This window comes from Falco cherrug, chromosome 2 (assembly GCF_023634085.1).
Source record: "Falco cherrug isolate bFalChe1 chromosome 2, bFalChe1.pri, whole genome shotgun sequence".
NCBI classification, from domain to species: Eukaryota; Metazoa; Chordata; class Aves; order Falconiformes; family Falconidae; genus Falco; species Falco cherrug.
This window is the reverse complement of record NC_073698.1, coordinates 79,236,435-79,257,148: the sequence shown is the minus strand read 5'-3', so window position 1 is coordinate 79,257,148 and position 20,714 is coordinate 79,236,435. Positions and strand designations below refer to the sequence as shown.

General features: G+C 42.1%; 1 protein-coding gene across 1 annotated transcript in view; it reads right to left on the bottom strand.

Annotated features, from left to right (window-relative positions):
• BACE2 (beta-secretase 2) overlaps positions 1-20,714 on the bottom strand; it is a 55,854-nt gene that overhangs the window by 24,124 nt on the left and 11,016 nt on the right. The window contains exons 2-3 of the mRNA XM_055702952.1: positions 9,233-9,321; positions 633-849 (exon numbers count right to left, since the gene is read on the bottom strand). Coding sequence (XP_055558927.1) covers positions 633-849; positions 9,233-9,321 — 306 coding nt within the window. The remainder of the gene's footprint in view (positions 1-632; positions 850-9,232; positions 9,322-20,714) is intronic.

Below are 20,714 nucleotides of genomic sequence, written 5' to 3'. Positions count from 1 at the left end.
CAGTCATGTGTAGGTTGAAAACTATGACTATGTAGTATTCCAATCACATTTTCTGTTTTAGATTATAAGGTTATAAATTTTAGGTTTTAATTTAAACTTCTACCTGAATTTTCTACCTGCACAAGAACAGGATATGCTTGGTTCTATGTTCATGAAAACACCATAGCTAATACTTCTTCTGAAATAATCTCTATATGCCCTGCATCTCAGCTTTTGCTTGATGAATGGAGAATGTATTAGAATAAACTGTCGAAGGTTTTGACAAGTAAGTTCATCTGTCCATTGACAAGTCTTGAGGGAGATCATCAGAGCCCTAATACATGCCCTCTATACATGTATCAGAAGCCTTTACTCCCATGCTGTAGTACTACAAGCTCTGTAAAAACTTGTTAATTCCAGAGAAGCTAAAATTGGTATCTTCATCACCAGAAAAGTCAAAATCCTCACATGGGACTGTGATACCATCACAACCCAATTTATTCTTTCTGGAACAGACACAAAGGATCCACAGGAAGAAGTGGTTGGAAGGGAGGAATCTAATGCTGACAGATCATCTGCTCACTTTATTTTAGTAGTCAGACTTCCATTTATTGTCATTGTGAAAGACAACAGCTGGGGAAAGGGTGATTTACCTTGGCTAAAGCATCGTAGGCAAGACCAAGAATCCCATGCCATTTAACCCCTGGTAAGAAGAAATTTTCTGATTCAAGAATGGTAGCAATGTTGATGGTGTAGCTGCCATAGATTCCTTTTGGGATAGTAACGACATCTGTACCCAGCACTCCACTCCAGCTTCCTTGACTGTACTTAACTGTAACATCAATCCCTTGAGATTTGTACGTACTTGACCTTTAAAAGGAAAAGATAGGCTTATGTATGAGATGTTCATTTACAATGCAAGACAACAGAATATATTCAAACTCAATTTTTCCCGGAGAGGAAAAAAGCAAAGTCTGCAAAGTCAATCACATATACTCACAAAAGAAGGAGGATGGATTGTAAAAGCAGTAAAAAGCAGAAATAAAATTAACCTCAAGGCCCTGTTTTTATCCTGAAGCCATTGATTACTCAGGCCTTCACAATGGGGGTGGAAGGGTTTGGTGTTTGGTGTTTTTTTGTGTGTTTTTTAGTTTTTTTTTTAATCTTAGTTACTACGCCACGTAGTGCAATGTGTCCCTGACTCAGACTGGTCCATCACAATAGGAGCAATACTCTTAACTATAGATAAAATGTATTAAGTGGTGCTAGGAAATGAAAAGCCTCTGAATTCAAATCTAAAACCAAAATGCCAAGCTAACTGAATAGCTGTAGACTAATATCTCATTAATATTATTTAAAAATCCATTTTGAGTAAATTGGAATATTATTATGTGTATCAACAGTAAGACACAGGTTTTCTAAATCTGGAGTTTGGTCTATGTATCAGGAAGTAAGTGAACTTGGATATTATTAACAAATGATTCACTGACTTGGAGGAAGAAGATAAGGAGGTTCTAGACCAGGGCAGCAAAGGCAAAGGAGCAGTTAAGTATGGCAACCGAAGGAAAAGAATCCCGTTTAGAAGGCTCAACAAGAACATTAGGAAAAACTTCAACAGCTTTTTCATTTTAAAATCCTGTAGTATAAATACAGTAATCATCTTCCACCCACATAATTACTGAAGAGCCACAGAAGTTCTAAATCCCTTACAATTTATTTTGGTCCCATTCTTTGGTGTACAGCTTCCCCTTCTGAAGAGACAGATGACCATGCTCAGTTCATCCGAACAGACTTTTCACTTGACAGCTTTTTTAAAAGTAAATTGTGGGGGGCGGGGAAAGCAAGTGTAAAATAATTTCATAACACCACTTTACATGTGTCGGAAACAATAGAAAATGCAGGTGATTTATCAGGTAAGGACAGTTTTATCAACCGAGCTTTAGTCTAACAGTTGCTCTGACAGAAATAGACACATAAAGTGGCTTCAGAGCCCTCTGTACCTGAGCTTACCTGAATGAAGTCAGTGTGATTTTGCCTATTATGGGGAAAAACCTTTAGATGGTAACACAGAGAACTCTCATCTATTCAGACACTATCTTGAGGGATGATTAGGCCATATGGCCCATGCAACCAATCTTCCTCCCAGCTAAGGGAGGGAGGGAGTTAGTGAGTAGTAAGAGGCCAGGTTCTATCCCTAAGCAGTTCATGATACTCCCAACACCTAACCCTTCAAGGGTCTTCAGGGCTCAGTGGTTTGTAATATCCAAAACAGCAGGAATACATAATAGGCATACAAACAGAAACACAAAATGTACAGACTTCAGAGATACTATTAGTACCTGTACGTGGTTACTTCTACTGCTACTGCTGTTTTACCTTTCTGCATAACTCTGCATTTGTATGACACTTAGACAAAGGAACATCTCTGCTCAGGCAGGGTCTTCAGACCACCACTGTGATACTGGCAGTACATTTTATAAATCAAAATAAAATCTGAATAATTAGTCATATAAAAGAAACGAGAGGTGGGCAGGAAAAGGAATGGAAAATACAGGTTTCTTCATGTAGAAAAGCGTCTGGCTGTGCAACAGAAGAGGAAACATCTGAAACCAGAAAGAAAATGGAGTGCTGGGAGAATAAAGCAAAGAGAATCTGCAGATACAGATGCTGCATGACTAGCAACAGCAGCAGCACACAGCTCTTCTTCCATAAGTGGTAACAGCCTGATAGATTGAGCTGTGGGTCAGGAACACAGAAAGACTTGGTTCATTTTCCAGTATAGCTGGTGAACTTTCCTGTGGAAAGGCAGGGCAAATGACTTCCTTGCCCTCTGTGTCTCAGCTTTGCCACCTGAAGAAATGGGTATAAGGATACTCCTCTCATTTGTAAAGCACACAAATGTGTTGATGAAAAGGCGTTATTTTTTCCTTCAAGGAGCAAAATTCCTAATGTGGGAAGGGGTCTCACATAATCCTTGTGGCAGCAAACTATATTCTGTTCTGCAAAACCACTTTCTGGTCCATCTTCTTGACAGGAATCAGCCTGTGGTTTTCCACCTCACTGATCTAAAGGAAGAAAACTTCTTTAGAGGTCAAAACTAGAGACTTGTTCTAATTCATAGGCCGAGTGTCGTAAAATAAACAAAAGGCACAAAAAATTCCAAACCAGCTGTTCTGGCTGTGGTGAGAAAATAAGAAATTCACCTCGCTCATGGGAGGGAGTGCATCTTAGCCAGAGGCAAGGAAAAAGGCCTCCTAGATTATGGTGCTGTAGTGACACTATTCCTTTCTCCCTCTCCCTCCTGGTTACTATTTTCTCTCCAAAGCAGCCAACAGAAAGAAACATGGTCCTCAAACCTCAAATGGATCTCAAGCCTCATCTGAGAAAATTAGCAATGGGTTCATTTTCTCGTGCACAGTTACTCCTTATTACCAGTGTACAGCACTGAACAAAACATAACCAAAACATTTCTCATGTCATGCTTCATTTGAAGGAAGCTCAACATGGCAACAGCAAATCCACCACACAAAAAGCCCTGCTTAACCACAACCTCGCCAAACACATGCAATTCCTTCTTAATTCCATGCTCTCTTGCTGCTCTGCAACAAGACAGGTCTTCAGATTTTCCTGCTTACCCACTCACCTTCTTCTAAGCACCAAACCAATGTCTCCACAGAGAGCAATGGCAAAGAAGGGACAGAAAATAGCAATGAGCAAAAAAATCTGAACAGAAGTTTTGATCACCTCTCTAGTGATAGAGAGCACAAGATAAATGATTCAGGGCCAATGACTTTAAGAGACAAAGCAAACATGAAAACCCAACATAAATTATTTATTTTTAACCAAGATGTCCCATCTAATTTGCAGGGTTTACAATTTATCACAAACTCTACACAACCAAAATTGCAAGATCTTATCACAAAGCAAGTATGGAGCAGATCCTCCTGGAAATTATGCTAAGGCACATGGAAAATAAGGAGATAATTGGTGACAACTGACAAGTCTTCACCAAGGGTAAATCATGCCTGACAAAGTTGGTGGCCTTCTACAACTGGCTTACAGCATTGGTAGATGAGGGAAGAGCAACTGGTGTCACCTACTTGGACTTGTGCAAACCATTTCACACTGTCCCACATGATAAATTGGAGAGACCCATATTTGACAGATGGGCCACTCGGTGGTTAAGGAACTGGCTGGATGGTCTCACTCAAAGTGTTGCGGTCAATGGCTTGACCAGAGATGAGTGGTGTTCCTCAGGGGTCAGTATTGGGACTGGCACTGTTTAACATCTTTTTCAGCAACACGGTGGGATTGAGTGCACCTCAGCAAGTCTGCCAACAAGACCAAACTGTGTGGTTCGGTTGACAAGCTGGAGGGAAGGGATACCATCCAAAGGGATCGTGACAGGCTTGAGAGGTGAGCTTATGCAAACCTCATGAAATTCAACAAAGCCAAGGGCAAGGTTCTGTACATGGGTTGGGGCAATCCGAAGCGCAGACACAGGCTAGGTGGAGAATGGATTGAGAGCAGCCCTGAGGAGAAAGACTTGGGGGTGCTGGTTGAGAAGAAGCTCAACATGACCTGGCAATGTGCGCTTACAGCCCAGAAAGCCAACTGTATCCTGGGCTGCATCAAAAAAAGCATGGCCAGCAGGTTGAGGGAGGCGATTCTTTGCCCCTACTCCACTCTCATGAGACCCCAACTGGAGTGCTGCATTCAGCTCTGGAGCCCTCGATACAAAAAGGACATGGACCTGTTGGGGTGAATCCAGAGGAGGGCCACAAAGATGATTAGAGGGCTAGACAACTTCTCCTATGAAGACACAGGCTGGGAGATTTGGGGTTGTTCAACCTGGAGAGGAGAAGGCTCTGGGGAGACCTTATTGCAGCCTTCCAGTACCTAAAGAGCACCTGCAAGCCAGCTGGAGAGGGACTTTTTACAAGGGCATGTAAGGACAAGGGGTAACAGCTTTAAACTGAAGAAGAGTAGATTTAGATTACACATAAGGAAGAAATTCTTTACTGTGAGGGTGGTGAGACACTGGAACAGGTTGCCCAAAAATATCTGTGTATGCCGCACCCTTGGAAGTGTTCAAGGCCAGGTTGGATGGGGCTTTGAGCAACCTGAAGTGGAAGGTGCCCCTGCCCAAGGCAGTGATGTTGGAACTAGATGATCTTTAAGGTCCCTTCCAACCCAAACCATTCTATGATAGCTGATTACTTTCGCTTGCTGATATACAATTTATTACCTCAATTTACTGCCCATAATTTTCTTACCTCCCTGTCTCTTGGAATGATCAACTCTTGAGCAGTTTACTCTTGAAACTTTACCTGGTAGAGGCAGTAGTACTCACAGAAGTAAAACTGAATACTGTTGCTGAATACTGACAGCCCTGAGTATGTCACACTTTCACATACTGCTACAGAGCCATCGCTGATAATTTAGTTTCAAGTGTAAAAATCCCTTTATTCACCTGTTTAAATAGCTCTTTTATCATAAGTAGCATACCCAAAAACACCTACTTGTTATTTTGAACAGCATGAGAAACAAACACTGTGATTTCTTTTCAGTTCAGGACAAATTAGGCCATTTTCCAAAACCTTATACATCATGGTGACCTACACAGCATGATCATCCCAGCAAACTCAGAACTTTTCACAGCAAAGTCTTCTCAGAGCTGCTCAGAAGCTCAAGTTGTGAAAGAGTTCATGATAATAGCTTTATTCGTTTTGTACAGAAAGACCTAGATAATTAAACAGCAGAGTTATATGACACACAACAATATTTAACAAGCCAGTTTTAGAATTGTTCAAGGAGGGCTCTTCCTGAACACACACTGAGTCCTTTAAATTAAGATAATGCCTTTCCTGTGCACCCTCCTCAATTTCAGTCAAAAAACAATCATGCATTTAATTTCAGATTTTGATAATTTGAATAAAATTAAACTGAGAGCATGGCAATCAGGAAATTCAGACCCATCACTCACTCTCTCCAAGACATTATTAATATTCTAATAAGCACACATCTCTAACTCAGTCCCATTAACTTAACAAATTACTAATCCTTCTTTCCCACCGTCTTGAATTTGCAGTTTATGACTTTCATATGGAAGCACTTCACGACAATATGGGAAAAAAACACAGGAATGATTATCAGATGACAGGAATGCCCCTTATCTAATTTTGAAGTGTTCCACATTGTGTGGAGGAAAAGTGCCCATAGGTCATTTGTCTCATTTACACATAGGTAAAGGTCACTCTTAGGTAACTTTACAGATCCAGCTGATGTGATATCAAGGCCCCTGCCTACCATCTATGCAAAATCATGACAACGAGAAGGTAGCCTGAGTACTGGGAAAAGGCTATAATAAGACCTCACAAAAAGAGACAAGCAGCAGGGCCCAAGGAACTATAGGCCACTGGGCTTTACCTCACGTTGGGAAAACTCTCAAGAGAACAACCTCCTGGAATCTTTTCCCAAGAACATGAAGGACAAGAAGGTAATCACGGACACTCAATGAGAAATTTCATAGGCATATCATACCTGAACAACCTCATTGCCTTCTACAACAAGATGACTGCCTACACGGACAAGGAAAGCACAGTGGCTGTAGCACATCTTGACTATAGTCAGGCTTTTGGTACCATTTCCCATGGCATTCCCCACATCCCAAGCGGAGGATGTGGGGCTGACCACTGTGTGGGTTGAAGAGGGCTAAGTCACTGGGCCCTATGGGCAAAGACCATTGGCTCAACATCAGGCTTGTGACAAGCATAGTGACCCAGGGGTCATGAGTGGAGGAAGAACTGTTCAACATTTTCATCAAGAACCTACACGATGGACAGACTGCACTCTCAGCAGATTTGTACAGGGCATTACATTAAAGGGAGTAGCTGACATGCTGAATGTCAGAGCTCGAATCCAAAGGAACCTTGTAGAACAGGAGGGCTGGGCCAACAGAAATGTCATGGCATCCAACAAGGAGAAGCCCAAAGTTTTGTAGCCAAAACAAAACAACTCCATGCATCAGGACAGACTCAGAAGCAACCAAAAGGACTCAAAAGGACTTGGCGTGATGGTGGACACTGGGCTGAATAAGAGCCAACAGCATACAGGGGCCCTGTGCATACAGCAGACTCCACACCAGGCCACATTTGGAGGGCCATAGACAACATATCCAAGGAAGATGCTCTCAACCTCTTGTCATCACTGGTGAGACCACACCTGGAATAGACTGTGGCCAGCTGTGGAAACCCAGTGCAACAGGGATCTGGAGAAAGAGAAGAGGGACTGCCAGAGGGTTAACAGATAGGTCACATTCCACAAACACAGGACCTGTGATGAGCAGCTGAGGGGATCTGGGCTTTGGTTTTGCAAACAAGAGGCCAAGGGGAGATCTTGCAGCAGTTTACAACTTGTAATACAGTTACAAAGATGACACAGCCAAACCTTTCTCTGCAGTGCTGGACAATAACACAAGAGGCAACATCCATGACTTATATTTTGTGAGGTTCAGGTTGGACAACAGGAAATACTTTCTCCCCAGGAAGGAGTGTGGTGCAGCCACAGTATGGCACAGCAATGAAACGCACTGCCCAGAGAGATCATGGACTCTCCACCCTTACAGATTTACAGGACATGGCTGGACTCAGCTATGGCTAACCTGACCTGGTGATAGCCTTGCCTCATTCGTGCTATGTACTAGGTGACCTACAGAGGTTTCTTGCAAACAATATTTTTGAAACATCTAGCTGATTTCAGTGGGGTCAGGCTCCCTCCCAGACGACATTTATTTAAATGTATTTAAAATATTTAACATGGAAGGAGCATGGTGCAGTGAGGTTCAAGCCTGCTAAGGGTTGTACTTTACTCTGAGCATACTGCAGTACTCCATCAATCCAACCCAAACCAGAAAGTGCTATTGCAATTGCTCTGGACTGTAATGACTTCAGTTAGAATCATTTTACAAAGCACTCTTTATGCTTCAGGGCCTAAATTTCGAAGTTTCCTTATTAATTTTATATCAAAGTTCTCAAAAGGCAGTGTACACTGAGAACACTGATAACAGGCTGTAACCTTCAAGTGATTTCCCAGCCTTTCTCAACACACATTCTCTGCCATTGTTGCTAATGGTTTATGGTTCTTATAAGAGGCCTTGTCCTTTCACACAAAATAACATCACTTAAGAGAAAAGGGAGAAGCTTGTGCTTTTAATTCCTTGTAATTTTTTCCTCTAGTCACTACCTATGGAAGGGGATAGCTGGCATGTAAAACTCTGCGGTAGTGTGGAAATAGCTTTCAGGTGCAAATTCTGGACATTCCAGACCTGTGCTATATCAGAATGAGATGTGAAATATCTCCATTAACACCTGATTATGTGACAGGGAGTAAGGCTATTCTAGTAGGCAGCACGGAAATACTGGCTTTCCCTCCATTACCAATGCATCTCATTTGAATAAAAGTGCGAATCCTCATGTTAAAATACATGAAGAGGTAATGAGGTAATGGTGATACTCTCCAGCCTCCTGGTCCTCTAAATACCATATACTTCAGCTAAAGATAGACACTGTGTTTTGGAGAAGTTTACCTGAAATAATTGAAACTAGAGAAGGGCAGAAAGGAAGGAAGAAAGGAGGGATAGTGATTCAGACAGACAAAGCTGTGCTTGGATGTGACTGATGTCAGCTCATGCTAAGCACAGCATATCTAGTCCATAACAAGCACCAAAACCACCAAGTAGTATCTCACAAACAAACAGATTCAGCAGGGTCTGTCCAGATTACTAACTGACTGAGGCCCTTGGCAAAACTAAACAACAAATTTGATTTGATTAACTAATTTTGGGTTTGGATGAAATGTCAAGAAACATACAATTACAGGTTTTAATTTTTGCTTTTAAACAAAGGGAAAGTATATTTAAACTTTAAATTTTTTCCAAGACTATTTGGGTAAGAAATTGGCTGAAATTGGTGTGATTTTGCAAATGATTTTTACCCTGTAATTCCCTTTCCTCCAGCTCTAATCAGCACAGCCCTCAGAGCTCAGTTGCACTGACATTAGTGGGACTGTTCATAGTGCGTCAGGCAGGTCTTTCCATCAGGCAAGACCAATCTTCCCATTGACGCAACAAACATCCCACCCTTAGGAGTTGTCATAGGAGTCCCACAAACTGCATTATCATCCTCCTTCACATGGAAGAGCCAGAATCTAAATGACATCCTAACCCATCACAGCATGCAGAATAGGTACTCACAGCTCGGTATTGAAGTAGGAGGTGACATCAGCATCAGGCACACCTGCTACAGCAAAATTACTGCTCCCAGTGTCAACCAGAATATTTAACTGTTGAAACAGAAGAAAGGAGAGGTGGTTTTCATATCCAACTACAACAAACAAACACACTCATTAAAGCTTTCACTTAAATTACCTTCAGTTTAAAAATTATGATGAAAGTTGCCCTGAAAAATAAATACAAAGTGTCACTTTTGGGAAAGATAAGCTGCTGCAGCCCCTTCAGAATAGCTGATCATGCTGAAGTGCTTTAAAATAGTCATGTTCCTGGAAGGGGGAACACCCGCCAAGTCCATATTCACACAGCAGATGAATTCACGACCATCTCAAATTTCTTTTTGGCCCAACTCATGTGTCTCAGCAGCCTGGCTCATCCAGGATATAGGCTGAATTTCATACTGTTTAAAGCACTGTTTGCCTTAGAGCTTATGAGGTTTCAAGGCAGCAGCTGAGTACAAGTCTGAGCAGAAATAAGCAGAAGCACAAAGCTGCCTTGTGGCTTGGAGAGCATGGGAACAATGCCCGGTTCATCCTGAGCAGCAGCAACCTACCACCTTTAGGCATTTAAGAGACTTCACCACCTTTAGGCATTGAAGAGGATGCCAGGTTTATAAACACTGTGAAAAGCACTGATTGAAAGGTGGCCAAAGAGTGGGCCATTTGTTTGGTTCATTGGGAGGACAATTCAAGTGGAAAACTGCTTAAGTTTTAAACCCCACAGACAAAACGAGATGTCTCCTTTCCCCATTTGGCACAGGTAACCAGGCTAGTTCAGCACAGCTGTGTGATAACTTGTGCTAACACAGAGCACAAGAGCAAGCAGCTGGATGCAGGACCATCTCTTTCAGTGAGACCTTGAAACTACATTAAATGTAGTGTCATTAAATGATAATTTAAGTCACTCAGGACTGTACTCCTACCAAAAGCAGTGGTCAGACTTTTTTCCTGCTCTTGGTTGGATGCTTCCTAGGGCTTCTTGGCTTAAGCACTCATACCCATGGGGCCGTGATGCAAATCAGATCAGGTTTCTCACCTACAGTTGCCAGAAAGGAAAAAAATAAATGGCAATCTGCCATATCAGACAGCTACTTGAAAAGAGATGGTAGGAGCAGATACAAAGGGTGGTGACTCCTTTGGTGACAGTGTGGTCTCAGATTGGCTTAAAACGATCGTGAAATTATGCTCTAGGCAGTAAGGACACCTGCTCCCTAGAAAAATATTAAGGAATTAAGAATTTTCCTTGCAGAAGGAAGTGAGACATGAGCACTGGGCTGTGCATGGTTTAAACCTAGCTTGAAGCAGCCACTTTGGTAGTGCTTATGACTCCTTAAGATGTGAGGTAGCTAGGGATCTAGCACTGAAAGTGGATGTGGGAAGCGTAAGAGAGAACGACAGGGGGAATGAGTTTAGTATTGGCAAAAGAAGTGGAGAAACAGGGCTGACCTCAGAAAGGAGATTAAATACAGAGGTGGATAAAGCATTCTGAGAAGAAAAGCAGAATCCTCCTTTAATAAGTTTAAGACTGAGCATAGACAAAAAATTGTGAGTTGATGTTCAAAAACGTCTTTGGTTTGCTCATGGAGGGGGAGGGAGGAGACCGTTACCTTTGTTTTACCTCAATATAGTATGGGACTGAGGAGCTCTGAAATTAAAACATGAACACAAAATCAACTAGTAATCTGTGGGACTCTTCTGAACAACACGCATGCTCTGTCATCAGTAGTCCCAGTCCTAATCATGCAAAGACTAAAAAGAAACAAATCCACAACCTCAGCCAAGTACCTCACTGCATCTCAGATTTTAGATTAAGCAGAGACAATACATTAGAATTTATTTTGCAACCACATGAGCTAGTCACAGATGTTTAAAAAAAAAAGGACATCTACAGGTTCACCTGGCTCCAGGAGCTGAGGCTTTAAAAGAAAATATGAACCTCTGAGGCATGGCTTGCAATGAAATCCAAAGTTTGCTACATATTTTTTTTCAATTATATCAAAAGTCTAACATTTTTTCAACTACCTAACAAAGGAAGAACTATCCATTTTTTCCACCTCTGGGATAGAAATCATATTAAAAATAAATATCAAAGAGCAGCTACAGTGTGTGCATCTATCAGGACCAACAAAAGTTGCCTCAAAGGGGTGCTGCAGGGCTTAAATTAATTAGCCTTTCTGAGGCAGTCTGTGATGCTTCAGTAATGGGCAGTACACATCAGCTGCATAAAAACATGTAGGTGTTGCCCTAGCTTCAGTAATATGCATGACACCACACACAGAGGAGGACTTGGGAAAAAAACAAAACAAAAAAACACCAAACAAAACCCCAATCACTAGATATGACATATATGAAAGCTATTTTACCCCCACACCTTAAATACAATGTTATCATCACAGAGTTCACAAATTTACTACCCACAGCATGGCACAAATCAACATTTCCAAAAGAAAATAGCAATCCCCCACCCTACTCCCCCCCCTCAAAAAGACAAAACTACCAAAACCTAAAACAAAAACCCAAAGCTGGCTAACCATGCAAGTGCCAGCCCACTCGGACACAGCAGCATTCACATGACAGATCGCTATTGAGGCTGACATTCTCTATCCGCATGTTTATGCATAATAAGATGCAGGCGGCCAGGGCAGACACTGATTTATTGTAGTCCTCACAATAGCACCAGTGATTAGCTGCTCATTTTAGGGTGGGTATAACTTACTGAGTTCTCTTTCTCTCCTGGCTACCCTTTGGGTCTGAATTTTCTTTAGTGCCTTCACATCTCATTAAGAACCACGTTCATGTTGCCACCACTGGAGCCTACTTTATTCCATACTGCCTGATGCGGGTTTAATGGTGCTGCTGGGGGAGCTTCAGGCAAGCCCTGGTGAGTCACAGGGTGGCAACCAAAGGAGCTATGGTCCAGGGATGCCCATCCTGCCCCATCTCCAGAGGTCAGCCCTGCCCTCTCTCAAAAGATGAAGCCAAACACACTGTGCGCTCACTCCCCAGCCACTGCATTTCACCACCCAGCTTACTAAAGAAAATTTAAATCAAAGGCACCTCAGCTTGATTCACTGAGCATATATGCACTGTGACAGTGGGATACTCTGTCATAACTTCTATGTGCCTCTACCTTTCTGCCACAGGGATAGAAGATCCTGATGCCAAGGCAGAGACAACAGTGGTGCCAGCACCCTCTCCAGCTGCCTCCTTGTGAAGTCCGAGATGGTGAATCATAGCTCTCATGGGCAGGCAGGGCAGGTTCCTTGGGGTTTTTTATGGCCATCTCAGGTGAATCATTTCCTGTCACTGAGATCTGATTATTTAGTGATCACCCTGTTTTGTCAGAGATTGTCAGATGAAGTCAAATTTTGCAAACAGCCAAGGTTGGAGACACACGGCTGAACAAGGCTATGAAGGCAAAACTGCCCAAAGACTGCTGACTGATCACGTGCCCAGCATTGAAAACAATGAAAACCTACTTTCCCTTTGTTTTTAGAGGCACTGAAGGAAAGCCTTAAAGTTGTTTGTTTTTTTTTTTATTGTGGTTTCCAAGTTCAATTTCAGACCTACATAGCAGAAAGCAGACAGCAAATGCAAAAGGCTGTTTCTTCCCCTTGAAGGTCACCTTTACCACAGCCACGGAACATAAAATCTGCACCTAGTATCATACCCAGAGATTATTTTGCTGGGTGCACTTCCTATATGGAAACAGCATTGTTATTACTAATAAGAGGTTCATAAAGATCCCTAGCTATAGAGTAATCAAAGTAAAGCAAGTAAAATCCATCTCTGTCATGACAAACAACGGAAATCTGACACTCCATGACATTAAGTTGTGCTTACAAAAAGAAACAAATCCAAACCTGTTTACTGAAAGTCAGAAACACTGAAAGTGAAGCCTCCTTTGGCCATGCATTTTGTATTTTTTCTACCCCGAAGGGGTAGAGACACTGAAAAAACCCAGTCGTAATGACTTCTTTCAACTGGAAGTCAAACCCATTGTCAATATTTAAAGGATCCCTCAAACTTCCCAGTGCCTGACTTAGTGCCAAGACCAAATAGCATTTACTGTATGCTATACTGCTTCAATAATTTAAATTACCACTATGTCTTTAATATTTTTAAGCTTTCCACTGCTGAATATTATTGTATTTTGACATCAGCAAGAAAAAAAACCAAAACCAACCCTATTGATCTTTTTTTTTTTCATTCAGCAAATCTTCCCCTGTCTGCAGTTCAGGCACCTGCCCTATCTGTTACAGCAAGTGGCATCAATACCAGGTCGTCAACACTAGGTATTATCTACGCCTCATTTAACTGCCTGGTGAACAGCAATTTGCAGTTACCCATCAGGCATTCAGAAAGTTACTTCCTTCACATTTTCAAGGAAAAGTCATAAAATGTAGCAATCGTTCAATTTTTGTTGCATAGAGGTTGCTAGCATCCTCTAGCAGGGACAGACCTTGTCTCTGTTCTGACCCACAACCTTTCTCTTTCCTGTTTTAGTCTGAGGTTGGGAGTTTTTGGTAACGTTAAGAAAAATACACAAAACAAGTCCCACAAGCTACAAGTGCATAATGCATTTCTTTGAAGCAGCTCTCTGCATGAGTGATTTCGCATACACAGCCTTTTCCAGGTATGGAATCCTAAGGCTTGCATGCAACCCTGTCGTGCTGTTGCTTTTGGTATGATTCCCTAGGTAACCCACACTGAGCTAGTGACAATCTTCACCCCCATTAAAAGACTGGCCCATGGAAAAATCCACTGTAGGTTTTTCAAGTTAATGGGTCCGATCCTTTTAATATCAAGCAATAATAGTTTCACCACTGGACAGAAGAAACCAGACTGCAAGATGTATTTGGCTTTTCATCCTTGCTTCAGCTGAAGCATGAGAGGGACGGGGGAAAAGGATTAAGATTCGCACAGATACACCCATAAATATAACAATCAATCTCATTCAGCCTTATGTTTACTCTGGGGTTCAGTCAAAATCTTAACGATAGGCAATTGATAGTTTCCACCACAGAAACCTGCAAAACAAAGAAGCTGACTCCATAGGAGTTCATGATGAAAACTACAAGCAACAATGCCTTCTCTGGGATTTTAACTTGATTCAAGGGCACCCCTTTCTTTTCCCTTCTCTCCTGCTCCCAATAAAGAAAGCGACCATTCCACACTAGTAACATTCATATGCCATTCAAAATCTTGAACTGTTGTGCTTTCACAATTTCTCGCAGGCACACACTTCAAATAGGCCTTACAGTCCTACTCTGCTTGATGGAATATGCCACACAGTGAACTATCACAGAGTAAAAATGTTTTTTTGTCCACATGTAGAGACTATAAATAGGAAGCATCCCCCATTACCAGCTCATGAGCTGTTACCACACATCAGGATGTACTGACTTTGTAAAGTCCACCCTATCTAACAACTCCTGAACTTGTAACATCTCTTAATCCTCTCTCTCTCTTATTTTGTCCCACACATAATAAACCCTACAGAAAATAATTTGCTAGACAGTGCCTAAAAAAAAGGTGTGAAGAAGTGCTATGTTTCTTGTTAAGGATTAGCAGCTAGAAATGGTTTGGGTAACAGCTCTTCTATTTCAAGCTGGTTAACAGATAAGAAAATTAGTTGCCAATTTAAATACTGCCTCATTTAGCACAACGATTCCTAATTACAATATCAGCCCATCTGGCAAGAATTGCTTACAACCGTCACGTGAAATAGAAAACACACTAGCAACTATGCGCTGTTTGCCCATAGTTATCACATGTTATTATTGGCACAGACTGTCAGTCAGGTTATTTCAGCAATTTGTTTCTACAAATTAATGATGTTATAATATACAGCACCATTTTAAGCACAGAGATACATTATGCTTTTTTCCCTGTATTACTTGAAATTAGCATTTACAGTCTACTTTCTAATAAACAAATTCAGAAGACTAGGCTTTAATATAGATATCATCTGTTCCTCTTGAGATACAGAAATAAAACCTAATTATAAGATGAGTTAGAGGAATCTTTGGAAGCATTTCTAGATGTAGGGGCCTGCAAAGTTAGACATAAACTGAAACAGTCTCCACAATGACGCATTTCTGCTTGCAGTATACTACGTATTTTGCTGAATAGGTATGACTAAAACCAAAAAAGGGTGTGTTTGTTGGTCTGTACAACAGACTGGCTGGCACACTGCCCCTGAACACTGGGGCAGGGATGGGACGCTCCCATTTTTCATTCCTTGTAAGCACTCTGGACTGGAGCAGCCTAGTCCTCATTGCTCTGCAGCACTTTACAGAATGGTTGAGGTTGGAAGTGACCTCTGGAGGTCATCTGGTCCAATACCCTGCTCAAGCAGGGCCACCTAGAGCAGCTGCCCAGGATCATGCCCAGACAGCTTTTGAGTATCTCCAAGGATGGAGATTCCACAGCCTCCCTGGGCAGCACGTGCCAGTGCTGGGTCACCCTTACAGTAAAAAAGTGGGTTTCCTTACATTTAGAGGTTATCTCCTGTGTTTGTGCCCACTGACTCCAGTCTTGTCACTGAGCACCTCTGACAAGAGCCTGGCTCTCTGCTCTTTGCACCCTCCCTTCAGGTATTTAAGCACATTGACGAGACACCCCACCCCCCTGAGCCTTCTCTTCTCTGGGCTGAACAGTCCCAGCTCCCTCAGCCTTCCCTCATGTGAGACATGCTCCAATCCCTCAAATGTCTTCATGACCCTTCACTGGACTCTCTCCAGTCTGTCCGTATCTCTCTTGTACTGGGGAGCCCAGAACCGGACACAGCACTCCAGGTGTGGCCTCACCAGTGCTGAGTAGAGGAATCCAGAAAACAACTTAGCTTTTTGACTGAAAACTGCACGGCCACTGATGATGGAGAAACAGCCCATCCAGAGCCAAATGACCCTCTGCAGCTTGGATGGTATTGACCACTTGACCTCTGAGGAGGAGGAGGAGGAGGAAGGGGGCAGAGGGGGCTGGCCCACGTGTTAGGATGAGCCCAGGATAAGTGTTTCCTGTGGTGCCCTGAGGGAGGTCACCTCACCACAGAAAACCTGTCTGCTACTACCTTAAAAAAAAATCCTCCCATAGTCATAAGAAGGGCTTAACCATGCAGCCAAGATAAAACAGGCATTGTGAGAAAGAAAACTGTAACGGGAACGCAGATTAATGATTTTCTAATGCCATTTGTTCAGCAGGTGGTGCCCACGTTTCACTGCAACGTCACCCTGGGGACGCAGAGGAAGGTGATTTATTGCAGCATGAAAACTTACCAGGAGGTAAAAGTATATCACCAAAGTTAATTCCTGGTTTCACAAGAGAAATTTGTCACTTCTGTGGTGTGTTTGTAGGCTGAGGAGCAAGCAGGAGAACAAGTGGAAATGGAGGCTCTCTTCGGGGCAGAAGCAGATCAAGCCCACCAGACCATGTTTGGCATTTGCTGTCATTTGCCTCACCACATTCCCAGCTGTTATCAGGACCTGGGATCTGACCCCATATTTATGCTACCTTTTCATTCACTTTCTCCCCCAGCCACCTAAAATGCTCAGCTGTCCCTGGACACTCTCCCACCTGCACTGGGCCCAGCAGAATACTCAGTCTTTGCTCTCTATTTTTTTCATGATCTGCACTGCTAGTCTGGGAGGAATACTTTATTTATTCTTTTTTTTTCTCTCTGAAAAGCAATAATCTCTTCCTTTGCCAGAAGATTACAAAGTACTATCTGGATTAGCCAATCTATCCGTGCTTAAGAGCACTGTGTGCTTCTGTAGTTGAGATTTGTATTAAAAACACAAATGCTAAAATGACTGATTGCTCTGAAGTATAAACTTGCTGAACTAAATTGTGAGTTGAAATATGAGCATCTGACTCTGGGACTGATGAATAGTCATTTTGAAGAGAAATATTACAGGAAGTGCTTTATATATATTATCATTTTGACAATAAGGGAAGGCTATTATGGTTTAAAGACAAAAAAATAGTCAGCCAATCAATCCTAGTAACAAAACAAAATATCTATTCTTCATTTCTGTGCTCTCCTTTCTGCCAATGCCTTTGGTTCCCTAAACATTAGCATTCTCTCTGCACATGCCGTCTCATGTGGTATCTTATTTTTCAGGCTGAAATTTATTTGCTGTGTCTAGATTTATCATACAACACATTCATCCTATTCATGCTATATGAACATGCTTTGCTGTTGAACATGAGCTATTACTTGCTTATCTTAGAGCTGTGTGAATCGCAGCAATTTTGTCTCATTGCCTTTTCAGAAAACATTAACCTTTTTTTCCTTTTTTTTTTCCAGACACAACTCCCCCTCTCCCATAGCACACCCTACAGATGACAAAAACCAAGGCGTGTGAAGCAACTCTCTAGTTCACATAAACCAGCTACAGCTGAAGTCATGCCATGCTGGAAGCATTGGGTTTTAAGGAAAATCTGGACTAGTTGAAGTCCAGTAACAGCAATAACCTAGAGGTCTAGAAAAATCTCACCTGTAAATAACCATTGAAAAGCCTGAAGTGGTTTGAGAAGACTGATGAAAACCACGATAGTCTTAATAGATGTAGGGTTGCTAAAGAGATCCCCCGGGAGCCACACCTTTCAGAAAAAAGGGGTTGCATGTGAGCTGACTGGAATCTTCATCAGCCTCTCCCAGTGTAGCCAATAATGCACGTTAACATCAAGTAGACTGTTAGTTCTTACTAAGAGCAGTAAGGCACCCAAGTGCTTACAAAACTGAGCAAGGAAAATGTATTTTCTACATTTATACTGAACATATTCTTGAACCGAAAGGTTAGTGAGTGCCTAGATAAATGTAAGATTAAAGAACCCCACAAACACATCCTAAAATTAAAGAACGAATGCAGGTGACATTAGCTATTTACACTTAAGTACACACAGAGCTCTTGTAAAATCTGAAAGCACGTTTCCACCTGTTAGTAGGTGTATAGGAATTAAATTCATCAATTTCTGCTAATTGCAATAAAGCACTGATGAGACAGGGAGATTGTAAGCTGAATGCCACTGGGACCAACTCTCACATCTAACTGCAAGACTCATGAGGAATCCCAGTGCCCACGCAGTCTTGATTTAGAGACAAGCTACGTCTAAGCTCTCTGCCAGATCTAAATTAGTAAGCGTCTCGTCCAGAGCTCACCTCTCCCACCCCAGAGAACACGGTGGCCAAAGGTGTTGGAGAGACAGCTATTAATTCAATAGGTAAAAAGAAACAAAAGAAATGCCTGAAGTTCATCTCTACTACCAGCCTGACTCCTGCAGATAGGCCCGTGAATGCCATTGCCAAGTTCATAGTCACCTTCTCAACCTAAACCTTTCTCGCTTTGAAATCCCCAAGCATAGCCACCGCAGAGCAGACCTGCTGGGCACTGCTTGGCAAGATTTTGAACCCTTTAGAGCAATGGCCAGCCACATCAGATGGCGACTAGTCCATGGAGCTATGGGCGCTGTAGGAGTACCTGAGGAGAGGGACAGCTTCTAGCTCCATAGTAAACAGGGAAGTGGTGGAGGTGGGTGAAAGGCTGCACAACTGTGTTTCACAACAGAGGGGCGCAGACATCACTGGCCAGCAAAAAAGGGTTTCGCTATCCCCAGACAGCTCGCTCAACAAGCCTCTATGCACTTGTACCCTTGCGCTTAACCACAGCCTGTCTTGCTTCATTCCTGAAGAAAACCACTGTGAAATTACTTCAGTTGACCTGAAGCTAAACTTTCTCTGTAAAAAAAGACAACCACCTCACTGAAAAGCAACAAACCACCCACCTCAAGTGTCTCAGTGTTAATGTCTGCTACGTCTGTTCTGTTTACCACTACTACTTAAAGCATGATACTTCTAAAAAACATACGCTTATGTCAAATTATTTTAGAGAAGGTTATTTTGGTTTGTTTTTTTTTTTTGGGGGGGGGGGGAAGGGGAAGGAGAAAGGGACTTATCAGGCTAATATACTGCCTTTCAGAATATGATACCCAAGGAGGTCTTTTTGGTGGTTTTTGTTTTTTTTTGTTTAAGGAAATGAAATCAGTAACTCTATGTTCATGTATTATACCCAGGGAATGATTACAGTTAGGAGCTGCACACAGTTCAGAAATTCAATTTTCTGAGGCTTTTGCTCTCCAAAGTTAGCTTCCAATATATTTTGTCAGGTCACCCTTTTCTTTACCTCTATTGTTAATTAGACTGAGAAACTGCTGTCGAAAAAAAGAAAAAAAGGTATTTTTAGTTGTTCTTCTATACCTAGTTTCAGAAGTCCTATACTATAAAAAAAAGTTTGTTTTGAAATTAAAGCAACAACCCCTCCAACTGCAGTATCTCCAAGACTGAAACAGCTTTACACTTTTGCACAGAGCCAAGCCATACTAAGTAAACTCAAGAAGGCTTAAACTAATTTTTAAACCTTCCTCATGCTGTACAAGCTTCTACACCATCAGTCACTGCCCATGTTTACTGTTCCATGTGGAAATATTAGAATTAATCAAGGGCCATGTTGCAAACTTCAATACAGCTTATGAAGCCCATTCCTAATGTTCTTGAGCATAGGCTATGAGGTATCTCTAGTCTCACGAGCACTGTTATTTTTCTTGGTAATCTCCCTTTTGTCAAACACACCACAGTACCATTGCCTCTCAGGAGAGACTCAGTCTCACTCCTGTGCTTCTACCTCCATTATAAGGTCTCCCTTGCACCAAAGACCTGAACTTCCATCTCAAATTTAAATAAGTCCCTGGATTTCAAATTGCACTGAAGATGTGAAACAAAGTGCCAAAGCTGCTATTGCAATATTTAAGTAGCTTTTGAAGGCTGTGATTAACTTTGAAAAAGGCTACATTTCAGAGACGGGTAGGATGAAAAAGAAATTTGCAGGACAGCAGTGAGAAAAAACATAGTTTTGAGAAGGCTGCACACTGGGTCTGATCTCTTCCCTCTCCTCCCCCCATCAACTTGCTCTCGCAGCGACACGATTCTTTTCAGTTTTTTTCCCCTCCTCTGTCAAGATGTTAGTTTTGGAGACGGGTGTTTGTTAGCAAAGGTTTTTCAAAGCCTGGAGAGCTGAGAGAAAGAGGTGAAGGCAGGACACTCCTGACATATCAGGTCTATCTGTTCTCCCCAGAACAGGCTGTTCCCAGTAGCACTGCCATACCCACACAGTGGGGCTGCTCATTATAATGTCCTTCGAGCGGCACTTTCTGCCTGCTTTCAGGAAGGGCTTGCTTATTTTTTTTAGTGTTTTTCTTCAAGAAGGGCACTGAATGCTTATATGATACTTTCCAGTCATTCCCCTAAAACACTGCAACAAAACCAGAGTGTATGAGCATCCTATTTCTTGGCTTCTCTCTATTCAGCCACTGCAAGGTAAAACAACCAACCTTCCCAAAAATGAAAGCCAACAGACACGATTATATGGGATCCCCCACCTTGCTGC